Consider the following 13811-nt stretch of genomic DNA (forward strand, 5'->3'; position numbering starts at 1 on the left):
CTCCATCTTTCCCAACATCAGGGTCTTCTCCAGGGAGTCTTCTCTTCTCATGAGGTGGCCAAAGTACTGGAGCCTCAGCTTCACAATCTGTCCTTCCAGTGTGCTACAAAACAGTGTGCTACAAAACATATTTAATGCACCTCAAGACTTCTTTCTACTTGGATATTTAAATGCTGCCTTTGTCCTGACAGCTGCTCCCAACCTGAGTTGGCTAAAAAGCCTCTCTCTCTCTCTCTCTCTCTCTCTCTCTCTCTCTCTGTGCTATTTAGTCCCACTCGCTGGAACAAACGCCTCCTGCTAACTTAGCCTGTCTCCATGCAAGGCTCCAGCTGGCTGGAAGACCACCTCTCTGACATGCTCCTCTTCCCTCTGTCCCATTCACCTCACTTCCCATGTCCTCCTCAGGAGTCCAAATGCAATTTTTCTCTGGCCAAGTTTATGTTACTCTACCAAGCCAAGATCTTTGAGTGGGAGAAGTTTGCTAAGCTGGCTAAATACGAGCCAGAGTCGCAGAAGCCCACCATGAAAGCTCTCCTCATTGTGGCCTACACAATCATCATCATCGTATCTCTCTTTGGTAACTTGCTGGTGTGCCATGTGGTGATGAAGAAGAAGAGGAGGAGGAGGAGGAGGATGCATTCAGCCACCAGCCTCTTCATTGCCAACCTGGCCATGTCTGATATCATGATCACCTTGCTCAACACACCTTTCACTTTGGTAAGTCCTTTGCCAAACTGCCTTGCCCCCAGGCCAGAAAGGGAGGAGGTCACTGCCTGGATTAAGTCATTGCCTTGCATTTGCATTTGGTGTGCTGAACACGCAGGGCCTTGTTCACACCATACATTTAAAGCACTGTGATCCCACTTTAAATGTTCATGGGAGAGCTAGAGGAGGTCAGCAAATCCATCTGCCCACCCCTGCCTGGCCGAACTGCTGACCTTGAGGCTCATATTTCATTAAATTGGAAATATTAGTTTATGTTGCAGTGATTTTGCTTGTTTGCCTTATGATAGAATTGTTTGGTTACAGTATGTATTGGTTCTGTTTATATGATTTTGTAGTTTTGGTGGACATTTTTCTATGTTTATTTTTATAAACTTTGTTCCCCTTTCTGAGATTCAAAACATTCAATGACAAGTGGACTATAAATACTGTAATCTTTTAAATTAATAAATAAATGGCTCTCCCAAAGAATTCTGGGAGCCGTAGTTTGCTAAAGGTGCTGAGAGTTGTTAGGAGGGTCCTATTCCACTCCCATTGCCACCTGGCAAGCAAACAGTCAGAACAAGTAAAAAATTGACAGAAGTCCCTATTTTAATCTTTGCGAACTTTCACAAATGGACAGAGGTCCTCCTGACCCCATGTGCCGATGGAAACCCCATGTGCTTGACTGTACCAAGTGAATCCTAGTTGTTAGCCACAAATCTTCTGCTGGCCCCATTATTCTTGCCAGTCTCTTCCGCAGGTTCGGTTCGTGAACAGCACATGGGTCTTTGGGGAAAGCATGTGCCATGTCAGCCGCTTTGCGCAGTATTGCTCTCTCCACGTCTCCACCCTGACCCTGACAGCTATAGCCCTGGACCGGCATCAGGTATGAAACCCCACCCCATCCCCCACCTCCCCCTGCAAAAGGTATCCTGAACCCAGGGGTGCCAACTTGAATAAAATATGGGGGGATGAGGTATAATTGATCCCTGTCAATTATCCCTGTCCTGCATAATTGATCACAAGGTGTAGCACATGCACACCATTTGAATGGCACTACTCATCAACTTTGGGGAACCCTGGCCCCCTCAAATATTTTATTGGGGAGTGGCTGAAGGGACCTTGGGCCCTAGAGGTTGGCTCCTATGCCTGAAACTAACACTATTTTGCCTTTAGTCTTGACTACACAAAGTTGTGGAGTGGGCAGTGGGAGAAAGGGTGCCCTAAGGATACAACGAAATTGAAATTGCCCACCATAATAAACAGCCAGTGTATGTATGTATTTGTTAGGAGTGGTCACTTGGGTGTATAAGCAGCTTCTTATACGAAGTCAGGACATTGGTGTGTCTAGTTCAATACTGTCTACACTGCCCATGGCTTCCTAGGGTTTCAGACACGAATCTCTCTCGGCACTAAGTGGAGATGCCATTGGAGATTCTACCTGGGACCTCCCTGCATGCAAAGCAGATGGTCTATCACTGAGCTATGGCCCTTTCCCATAATGGTCAGAGAAGGGTACTGCAGCTCATCCATCCAATCTGATCAGGTGAAAAACAGCCCGGGCAGTGGTTATTTTGCGCACGTTTAATTATTGCGTGACCACTGACATGCAGGTCATTTGGACCTGGAAGAGGGCAGGGCATAACAGGGCATGACGGGGTGGGGTGGGCTTGGCTTATGCGTGCTCTGCCAACACGCATGAATGCTCAGAAATGGGGGTGCAAAATGGGGGTTGCCTGTATTACAGAGAAAACCAACTGTCATGATATATAAGTAACTTTATTTCAGAGGGGGAAAGGAATGCAACAAATCACACAGAGAGAGACTTCCAAATAACATTTTTAAAGGCAATCTAATTTAGCTAATTACATTTTGCCTATTTGAGTATTGTCTTGGGTGTCAGAAAACATGCAGAGCTCCTGGAAAGAAGGCAGCCTAGGAAAGTGCTAGTCCCTTGCAGAATATCTCTGGTTTTCATGGTTCCAAAGGAGACAAAGGACTAAAGAATATGTCACACATTTATTATAGTTTGGGTCCAGAAAAAGCCGCCTGCCTGGACTGTAGTTTGAACCAATGGTGAAATAAGCTCCATCTCTCATGTAAGTGGTTAGGTATCAATCAGAAGCGGTGTCTGGGGTGTTAGGGGAGGGGTTGTACCTCTGGTGGATGACGTGTTGTACATTTTCTGAGGTAGTTTGTCCACCTTGGGTCCCCACCCTGCACTCAGCTCTCACCTGTGGGTCCTAGAAGCTGTCAGCATAGGACAGCGGCTACACCCCAGGCACAGCTTTGACTGGCAAGCTAAACCAGGTGAGGGGCAGCCAATGGGTCTCAAATCCTTGATGAGTTGGGGACTTCCCCTGCATGTGAAAACAGGCTGTTGTGGGCTGAGTGGACCCAATAGACCTCAAGAAGGCAGTTTCTGCATGTGTTGTAGATGGAAGTGAGGGGCAGATGGGACTCATCTACCTGAGAAGGTAGTGCATCCAGGGGAAGGAAAACTCTGACCCTAAACCTCTGCTGGACCCAACACAAATCCAGAGTGCAGTCCCTAAGACAGTTGGACAGCGCCTTGTACGCCTCCTTTCAGCAACTCCTGGGATGCCAAACATATTGCTCTGATTTCCTTTGGACCGCATCAGTGACACCAAGGGGGGAGGCGGGTCTTGTCATCTAGGCAGCCCAGGACCTCCATGCACACTGCCTAGACTTGCACCCCAGGGAGGTCACTTTGGTGTTGCTAACACAGCAGTTTGACTTCACCCCCAAAGGTACACTGCATTGTCTCTCAAGACAGATAGATGCCAACAACCACTAATCAGAAATGTGCCTAGAGGATGGTTCGACTTCCTAATGGTGTTGAACTTCCATTATGAAAGAACTAGTCAATTCAGACCAGTTTGCTATTATAGGAAAGAAAGGATTAAATGAAATGAAACCAAGGATATTTTTTCCATACAGTGTTCTTAGCTCTAGATGGCACTATTGGTCTATATTAGAATAAAGAGGTTCAGCATTCACACATACTCATGTACAATAACTGACCTTCTTGATAAATGTCCTGTAGCAAAATTACATGGTTTATCAAGCATCTGGTAGATTGTTTACACAGGCTCCATGATTATTAAGGACTCATGGAGTTGGAAAGGACCTAGGACATCATCAAGTGCACCTCCCTCCCCCATCAGTGCAGAATCAGCAATGCAGGATGATAGACTGATAGGCGTTGTGTCACATAGTGGGTTTTGTTTAACTCCTGGAGAATATACTCACATAAAGATGAAACAGTTAAAAAAAAGTTAGAACTAAAGGTTGGAGTGTGTCTTAGGAGCTTCTTTCATTAACTGAGGTACTGTGTTCAACAGTAAGCTAACAATGTGTATTATAATATCAGCTCAAAATAAAAAAAATTCCTTCCAGTAGCACCTTAAAGACCAACTAAGTTAGTTCTTGGTATATATCTGAAGGGTATCTGAAGGGTATCTGAAGAAGTGTGCATGCACACGAAAGCTCATACCAAGAACTAACTTAGTTGGTCTTTAAGGTGCTACTGGAAGGAATTTTTTTATTTTGTTTTGACTATGGCAGACCAACACGGCTACCTATCTGTAACTGATAATATCAGCTCAGTAGGGAAAATGATTAATAGAACATTGTGACACTAAAAGAAGGTAGAAAGAAATTGCAGGCTTAGGAAGTGAATACTGAAATATTCCCCTGAGTGTTCAGAGAAAGTGTTCTATTATTATTGAGGCCATCTCCCTAATAAGTCAAGCACTGGCAGCATTAAAAGCCCCAGATTGTCATGTGCTGGTAGCAGTGAGGTAAGCTTTGCAGATTGTTTGCAGCAGGGATGGCTACCTTTCTTCAGCCTAATATTAGCCACTCCTCTGAGTTACATGGCTTTTGCCCACACGGGCAGACCACTAGAAACACAGCACTCCCTTTTAAGTGCTAATCATTAACTGGAAACCACGGACTTGCAGGTAACTCTACTGCCTTTCTTCAGCCAAGTCTGTGCATCTCCCATGGATTGCAGACTTCAGCCAACAGCTTTCCATTAGCAAGAAGCTGATAACGGTGGTTGCTTATGCCAATATTCTTGCATGATCACCCAGCCCTTTTATGTCTAATGCAGTAAGAAGAGGCAGGACTTCAGAACTCAAAGCACTGTCTCTGATTCAAGATTCACACCAGCACGATAATGAAGGTCAAGAGCCTCCATTGTCAAGACTGATTGGATGAGTGGATCTGAATTGCATCTCCCATGGCTGCCTGGCACTGGTCACAGAGATGTGGGTTAAATCTCTCCAACCACATAAGTGCAGTAATGGGGTTAAGCAGCGCCACGCTCTGCTTGGTAGTGGGAGTGGAAAGTGGGAGGTTTTTAAAACATCCGCACTATATATTTAAAGCAGTATCATGACTGTTTAGACCAGTGGTTCCCAAAGTGGGCAGTACTGCCCCCTAGAGGGCAGTGGAAGTACCTAGCGGATGCTCAGAGGCAAGGGTGCAGTAGGGGTTGTGGGAGGTGCAAATGACTATCGGACTTTGAAAAACTGGTACCACTGGATCAAGTCCATCACTAACTTAGATGCAGCCATGGTCGCCAACTTAGAATTGTAGAGTTGGAAGGGACCCTGAGGATCATCTAGTCCAACCCCTGCAATGCAGGAATATGCAGGTGTTTCATTTGCAACCTGCAATCATGGTGTTATCAGCACCACGCTCTTACCAATTGAACTATTCACATCAGCTTTGTTGAATTAATTAAACTAAATAGTTTTAATTGGCTTTTGAATACCGTAAATGCCAATTTATTAACTGGTACTGTTTTGATTTTTATGCTGTTCCTATCTTCCTTAGTGGGCTGTGCAAACCACTATTCTGAAAAATGCCCTTTGTAGGGTAGAGTAGGGAGCACTGGGGTGAGTTTATGGAATGAGGGGGTGGCCCAAAAAAAGGAGTCACTGCTTTTGGCAGTCATGGTTTTCCCCGAAGAATCGTGGGAAGTGGTTTGTCAAGGGTGCTGAGAGTTCTTAGGAGGCCCCTTTATTCCTATCGCAAAGCTGCAATCCTCAGAGTTCCCTGGGAAGACAGACTAGTTGTTAACTGCTTTGGGAAATGTTGGGGTGGGGGGAGGTGGTCTCCAAACAACTGTGAGAATCCTTAACAAACTATAGCTCCCAGTATTCTTTGGGGGGAGCTGTGGCCATTTAAAATGGGGTCACAGTGCTTTAAATGCGTGGTGCAGGTAGTGCCCAACATGGCAATTAATTTTTTTATGGGCATGGGTATGGGTATGGGTATGGCCTGCACTTTACCCACCCCTGGTCTGCAGAGATGAGAATCACTGTGAGGCATCCTTTCTTCCAGGTCATCCTCAACCCACTCAAGCCAAGGATGTCACTGACCAAAGGAGCACTGGCCATTTCCAGCATCTGGATGATGGCAGCCTGCTTTTCATTACCCCATGCTATCTACCAAAAGCTCTTCATTTATAATTATAGGTGAGTATTTTAACCTACTCTTTTCTTTTCTCACCTGTCAAACTATGTGTTACTTTAAAAAATAAAAAGCAAGCTTCACCTCCTACCAAAGATGGCCACAGGAATGGATTTCCTACATTGGCAGGAGGCTGGACTAGGCAACTTCCATTCTGTAGGTGGAATACAGGAAGGTGTGTTATACCGAGTCAGGCCATGCACCCATCCAGCTGAATACTGCCTACACCAGTGATTCCCAAAGTAGGTGGCAATGTCCCCTGGGAGGTGGGGAGTTGCTAAGAGGCAAAGGGGCAGCAGGGGGCTCTGGAGGTGGGCACCTCTGAGTGCGTTGATCGCTTATTTACAATTAGTCAGACTCCAGCCTAAAGCAGCACACCTTCCTCGCTTCATATTTTAAGTGTTACTGCTTTTGCGGCTTTCAAAGCCATTTCCTTTGGTCATTTGCATTTATGATTCTGAGTTGCTGCAAGTCACAAGGCAGCCAATTATTGGTAATAACAGCTACCAATTTTCTTACAAATCAGTTACCGTACAGAGGTGAGTGAATGGGAGAAAGCCCCACCCATTAGCACCGAGGGTCCCATCACACCTAGTTGTAGTTCTTGCAACCCAGCTTATTCTTTTGGGGTGCTGATGAGGACACTTGAGTGAGCAGCTAAGGTCATTTTCTTACAAAGAAAAGGTCTGACCAGTTTAGCAACTTCCTCCTCTGTTAGATTCCAACCTTCACTGGGCAGGACCCCCCAAATGGGAAAGGACTCACCAAACCCACCACAGTATGTTGCTGTGCTACACAACTCCCATCATCCCCAACCTTGGACTGTGTTGTCTGGGGCTGATGGGAGCTCAGTATGACACCTGGATGGCACCAACTCAGCCACCCCTTCCTTGAGATTAGCCCCCTACCCTTTTTAAATCGAGTAACCAATATTCATCTGGCAAGGAACAACAGAATGGGAGCAGTGGTTCTGGGGAATCAATTGTCATTCCATTCTCGCTTCCCACTTTGGGACAACAGCCAGTGTGTGTGAAACTTCCCTTTGTAGCACAGCATCACTGCAGTTCAGGAGGCTGAAAACAGGATATTAAAGATGTGAATCAAGCCATGAAAAAAAATATGCAGTGACAATATCTGTAAGACAAGAATGGATGAGAAGAGAGGTGAAACGGGAAGAAGGATCTCAGAGTAATCTGAGCTGCATATTGCATATAGTTTAATTTCAGTGGGACCAAGCAGTGGTTCAAAACACAGGCAGCAACATGGGGGGTGGGGGTGGGGAGGTGAGGCACAAGGAGTTCTGCAAGGGACCTGGCAGAGGTCAGGTGTCAGGAGGCACCTTTGGATGAGCAGAGAGAGTCCAAATAAGGAGAAAGGATGGAGGGGGGAAGGAGCTCCCAGTAAGAAGTCCATAGCCGGCTGGGACCGGCATCTCCCTCAGCCACCTACCAGCCTGGCCCCTGAGCTTAAAAACAAGAAGCTCATGGCGTCACTATTACTGAGGAAAGTTCCCAGGCAGGCTGCTTTCTTCAGTGCCTGTTCTTGTGGTTCCCTGCCATCTGCACGAGGCAGCGGAGAGCTGAGGCGGCAGAGCAACAAGGAATAATGCAGCAGGAATAATGAGAAAATCGATGACCAGCTTCGCGGTTTTCCCCACATCGTAATTTTGTACGTAGTTCACACACACACATTGTGATTCAGGATATATTGCCATGTCAGCTATTATGAAACCATTACCATGATGTGAACTTCAAACCAGTTTTGGACAATGTATCAATACATCGCCCAGCCCTAGTGCAGAGTGCCTTCTACCAGCTCTGCTTGGTGGCCCAACTGCACCCCTGTCTGGATGAAGATAGGCTGACTTCTGTTGTCTATGCCTCTAGGTTAGATTACTGCAATGCATTATACTTCGGGCTGCATCTGGAGATGGTTCAAAAATTTCAGCTGGTGCAGAATTTGGCGGCCAGGTTGCTCACCACAACAAGATGGTTTGAGAATATTACACTGATCCTGGTCCAACTGCACTGGCTGCCACTCAGTTTCTGGGCCCAATACAAAGTGCTGGTTTTGACCTATAAAGCCTTAAATGGCTGCAATACCTCACAGACTGCCTCTCCTCATATGAACCGACCCAGACTCTACAATCGTCATTTGAGGCCCTTCTTCATGTGCCTCCTCCACAAGAGGCCTGGGGGGGGGGTGACAACACGTGTATGGGTCTTTTCTGTGGTGGTTCCACATTTGTGGAATGCTCTCCCCATGGAGGCTTGCGTGGCACCTTCCTTACATTTACTCAGGCAGAAAACAGAGGCAGTAAAACCTGGCATAGTTACTGTGGTAAAAGTTCCAAAATTATTCATATAGGAACACAAGAATGGCTTGTAAGAGTCATGCAGTCTGAACTGTAGCAACCAGCTCAAAACTGAGCTTCTCTGGTAGCAGTAGGCTTGATTACCCTTTTCCCAAGGTGCGGGTGGGTGAACTAGCTAAGCCTGGCAGGACAGCTAACTCTATAGAATTAACCCCTTAATGCATTAATTAGACTTAAGTATGTTGGTTACAGGATAGGGTTGCCATATTTTAAACAGGGAAAATCTGGACAGAAAAGTTATTGAGCTTTTTTGGGCAAAATTGCATTTATTATTTTTGTGGCTTTTGAGCTTTTTGAATGGAAAATCAGCAAAAGCTGCACTGCCAACATGAGCTGCCATACAACTGGATTTCCCCCAACATTTTATTGATTTCCACTCAGACACTGTTAGAGGCAGCAGTATTCCAGATATGTTGGAGGAAATCCGGGTGTATGGCAACGCCAGACGAGGCTCGTTATCCCACAGATTGAAGAGATGTACTTTTGGTATTAATGAAATTCTATCAATCCAGAATTATAAAACGGACTCTATGGCAACAGAGCAACCTCTTAGGATGCAGTAAATAGAACTTAAATTGGCCAGCAAAGGAGCTAAGATTCTAAGCAGGCCCTTGAAGGGACCCACAAATATCATCCAGACTGCATCTCTCCCCCCAACCCCAACCCCCATAACAATATGCTCATCTATGTTAAGCTACATAAAAATTTCCGAAGTTTTCTTGACTACATATCCAGAATAAATGTTTATTTGTTTTCAAAGGGAAACTACTATTCGTAGCTTGTGCCTCCCCGATTTTCCTGAGCCAGCAGAGGTGGTGCAGAAATATGTGGACATTTCCACTTTCCTCCTCCTTTACCTCTTGCCCCGCCTCATCATTTCCGTCACTTACACACGGCTGGCCAAGAAGCTCTGGCTGCGCAATGCCGTGGGGGATGTCACCACGCAGCAGTACATCGTCCATCACAACAACAGGAAGAGAAGCATCAAAATGCTCGTGCTGGTGGTGGTGGTTTTTGCCCTCTGTTGGTTCCCGCTCAACTGCTACGTGCTGCTCATCTCCACCATGAACATCAGAACCAAAAACTCCCTCTATTTTGTCCTTCATTGGTTTGCCATGAGCAGCACTTGCTACAATCCTTTCATCTACTGCTGGCTGAATGGCAGCTTCCGTTCCGAGCTCAAGTCCTTGTTCACCATGTGCCTGAAGGCGCAGCAGACGAGAGACAACCTCATTCCAGGGGCAACCTTGCCGTATGGGGAGGCATGGGTGCAGCAAATCAAATGCAAGCAAAGGTTTTCTTTACAGAGCATCCGCTCAACCACAAACGTGCAGACTTTCAAAACGGATTTGTGAGCTGGGCCCGATCAAGGTGAGTTGACGAAACGTTTGGCAAATATGTAAAATATCTCATTCAGATGATGGCAGGTTTAATACAGGATTGTTCATTTGCTGAAACAGACCTAGCACTGGGTTTCTCATACCTTCCCAGTCTGTTTTTGTTGCTAGTATCATACATAACACTTATGAATTCTTCCAGAAAGAAAAACAATTGCATCCATAACCACTGCCTCAGTCAGTTCCTACTTTCCAGCCTCCAAAGCAGTGGCTCCATACTTTTGGGCCACCAGCCCCTTGGTTCTGGGTTTCACCTTCCCTGTCCTGTAAAAAACATTATTCAGAACAGCAGTCTTCACAACCCACTGAGGAAGGTAGGAGAACCATAAAATTCAAAACTGTAACAATTAATTGCACTTATTCAAAATGCAACTAAAACTATTTAGTTTAATTAATTCAACAAAACTAATAGACTTGATCCACTGGTACCAGCTTTCCAAAGCCTGATAGTCATTTGAACCTTCAACAACTACTACTGCCCCCTGCCTCTTAGCGCCCCCTAAGTAACTGACCACCCTCTAGGGGGCAGGACCACCCACTATGGGAACCACTGGTCTAAACGGTCATGATACTGCTTTAAATATTCATCGTATTTACTCGAATATAATACACACTTTTTTTGCCCAAATAACATTGCAAAAATTAGAGTGTGCATTAGATTTGATTGCACCAGTAAATACCATATTTTTCTGTGTATAAGACAATGCTTTTTGCTTTAAAAAAGTAGGCAAAAATTGGGTGTCATCTTATACACGGATAGTGAATGCAGAGGGGGGGTGCGATTAATGGCAGCAGCAAGCAGGAGATTGGCAGCGGTGATTGAGTGGGTGATTGGTGGCTGCTGGCGATTGGATGTAGCTGCAGCAATTGGGCAGGTGCTTAGCGGCTGTGGCGAGGTGGACAGGTGATTAGCAGCTGCGGCAAGGGGGCAGATGGGCTGTCGGTGGCGGCAAGCAGGCAGACAATTGGTGGCTGTGGCGAGGTGTGCGATCGGCAGTAGCTGTGGCAAGTGATCAGCAGTAGCAGGCTCCCCCCCCCCCCAAAAAAAAGCCAAACAAGTTAATTTCTTAATTTGGGGTTTAAAAAAATAGGGGGCGTATTATACATGGAGGCGTGTTTTGCACAGAAAAATGCAGTACATTTTTGTTTCAAGGTTTTGAAAATATAGGTACGAGTTAGATTTGATGTCGCATAAATATGGTAGTGGTGATGTGTTTTTTAAAAACAAACAAGCAAACAAACTCCCACTACCAAGCAGCAGGTGGCGCTGTTTAACCACATCATTGCACTTTTGTTGTTGGAAATATTTATTTTTTCTTTTTAAAACTTTTTTATTCATTTCCCTTTTTCATTCATTACATACATCTCATATTCATAACATTTACTATACATTCCTTCCTCCCTCCCCTCTTGGGCTTCCCCCAACTTCCGCTTCTAATTTGTTTCTTCTTTCACCCTTTTTTGCTACCTCCTAACTCTCATCTTCTGAGAACAATGGAAGATGCAATCCAGTCCTGCTCATCCAATTAGAAAATAATAACACATTAAAATTAAAAATGGTAACAGTTAAGAACACAATAAAAGTTTAAAACAGTAGCAAATAATTATACAGAATCCAATTAAAACTATTTGGCTTCATTAATCCAACAAAGCTGATCTACTGATACCAGCTTTTCAAAGACTGATAGCAATTTACACTTCCAGCACCACCACCCACTCTGGGAAGCATTGCTCCAAAGGATTTGAGGTTCATAGAATTATAGAACTGTAGAGTTGGAAGGGACCCCAAGTATCATATATTCTACTCCAACCCCCTGCAATGCAGGAATCTCAACTAAAGCATCGATGACCGATGGCCATCCAACCTCTGCTTTAAAATCTCCAAAGAAGGAGAGTCCACCACCCCTTGAGGGACTCTGCTCCACGGTCAGAAACTCTTATTGTCATAAAGTTCTTCCTTGAACATATTGGTTTGGGTCCTACCCTCCAGAGCAGGACACAACAAGCATGCTCCATCTTCCACCTTCCTTACATGCATGAAGCTGGCTGTCTTCTTCTTTGTCTCCCCCTTCCTGAAGGTAAACATACCCAACTCCTTCAACCATTCCTCATAAGGCTTAGTTTCCTGACCCTTGATCATCTTGGTCACCCTTCTCTGCACACATCCCCCGCTTGTCAATATTCTTCTTGAACTAAGGTGCCCATGTGGCTCCAGCAGCTCCCTTGTCCTTCTTGCCTCTTGGTCCTACATACACTGTGAAATAGCACTCTGGGCATCCCCATCAAAATGCCCTCACAAACACCCCAGTTTACAAGTCCTGGCCATAAGCTCCCAGAGGCTGCAATCAACTCATTAGAACTGCTCCTAGCAGCTAACTCCTCCCGCAACTCACTTCCTCCTCATAGTGTGGAGGTACAGTGTCAGCCCCTGGAATAGATACTTTGTGGTGAAGGGAGGGCAATACTACTGTAATAATATTAGTAATCTGCCTTATCCAAAGTCAGACCACTAGTCCATCTAACTTACTATTATCTGCACTGACTGGCAGCAGTTCTCCAGGGTTTCAGGTGTGGGGGCACAAACACATTCCCAGCCCTACCTGGGACCTTATGCAAGCAAAGCAGATGCTCTGCTACTAAGCTACAGCCCCGATTCCCCTGCAGTATGGATGCTTCAGCCTATATAGGGGAAGTACTAACAAACCTGGTACACTATGCTTGAATAAGGCATATGTTAGGGATGCGGGTGGTGCTGTGGGTTAAACCACAGAGCCTAGGACTTGCCGATCAGAAGGTCAGCGGTTCGAATCCCTGCGAAAGGGTGAGCTCCCGTTACTCGGTCCCTGCTCCTGCCAACCTAGCAGTTCGAAAGCACATCAAAGTGCAAGTAGATAAATAGGTACCGCTCCGGCAGGAAGGTAAACAGCGTTTCTGTGCGCTGCTCTGGTTTGCCAGAAGCGGCTTAGTCATGCTGGCCGCATGACCCGGAAGCTGTACACCGGCTCCCTCGGCCAGTAAAGCGAGATGAACGCCACAACCCCAGAGTCGGTCATGACTGGACCTAATGGTCAGGGGTCCCTTTACCTTTACCTTTTATGGTATTACATACTTCCCAGAGGTTTGGCTCAATACTGAAGCACTGAACCAGGAAGGCTAAGGGCACCTCTACACACTCGTCTTTGGTTGCTCATTTCTTTCATTTTGCAGGTGCCAAGTCAACCAGCAGACTGTGTACAGGATTTCTCTAGAATTCTCATGTTCCAGTGCTATGGCTTTATTGCAGGAAAAAGTTGTGCCAGAGTAAGAAAGATGCCCATATCAACTCCAACAAAGATTGTTTTTATTTTGTGTTCACACAGGTAGGGTGAAGTGGACCTAGATGAAGACATCAGCAGGAACAAGCTAAAACACACATTTGATCACGACAAGGAAGAAAGGGGAGAGAGTCTCTCGAAATTACACCCATTCCGTGGAAAATTATGGAAGTGGAAATTCAAAATGTTTATTTACTTATATTTATATTTAATTAAATTTCTATACCACTTTTCCTCTGAAGATCACAGGGCAGTTTAAAAACAATATAAAAATGCTTTGTATTATTATTAGAGTCCCCAATCAGGTACTAATGACAGCATTCAAAAATGCAGTTTGGCTGTAGGGACTTTCTCCCCACCCCCCAAAAAAAAATCCATATTTCCCCTGTGTTATACTTGACACTTAATCTGGTATACCTCAGGTTTGGCCAGACTACAGAAAATGTACTTAATAGAAAAAATTACAGGCACACCTTGTGGTAATTGACATAAAAGCTAATTAGGGATGTTAAGACC

General features: G+C 45.3%; 1 protein-coding gene across 1 annotated transcript; it reads left to right on the top strand.

Moving 5' to 3' along the window:
- Nucleotides 1–315: 315 nt before the first annotated feature.
- LOC307207791 (G-protein coupled receptor 83-like) lies at nt 316–13383 on the top strand (the record flags this gene model as incomplete). The annotated part of the gene is made up of 5 exons (XM_079961852.1): nt 316–717; nt 1466–1591; nt 6082–6215; nt 9345–9955; nt 13341–13383. The coding sequence occupies 4 exons, from the start codon at nt 316–318 to the stop codon at nt 9937–9939; spliced, it is 1257 nt and encodes a 418-aa protein (XP_079817978.1). The 3' UTR covers nt 9940–9955; nt 13341–13383.
- Between the last annotated feature and the right edge of the window lie 428 nt (nt 13384–13811).

Source organism: Podarcis cretensis, assembly GCF_951804945.1.
Source record: "Podarcis cretensis genome assembly, chromosome: Z".
NCBI classification, from domain to species: domain Eukaryota; kingdom Metazoa; phylum Chordata; class Lepidosauria; order Squamata; family Lacertidae; genus Podarcis; species Podarcis cretensis.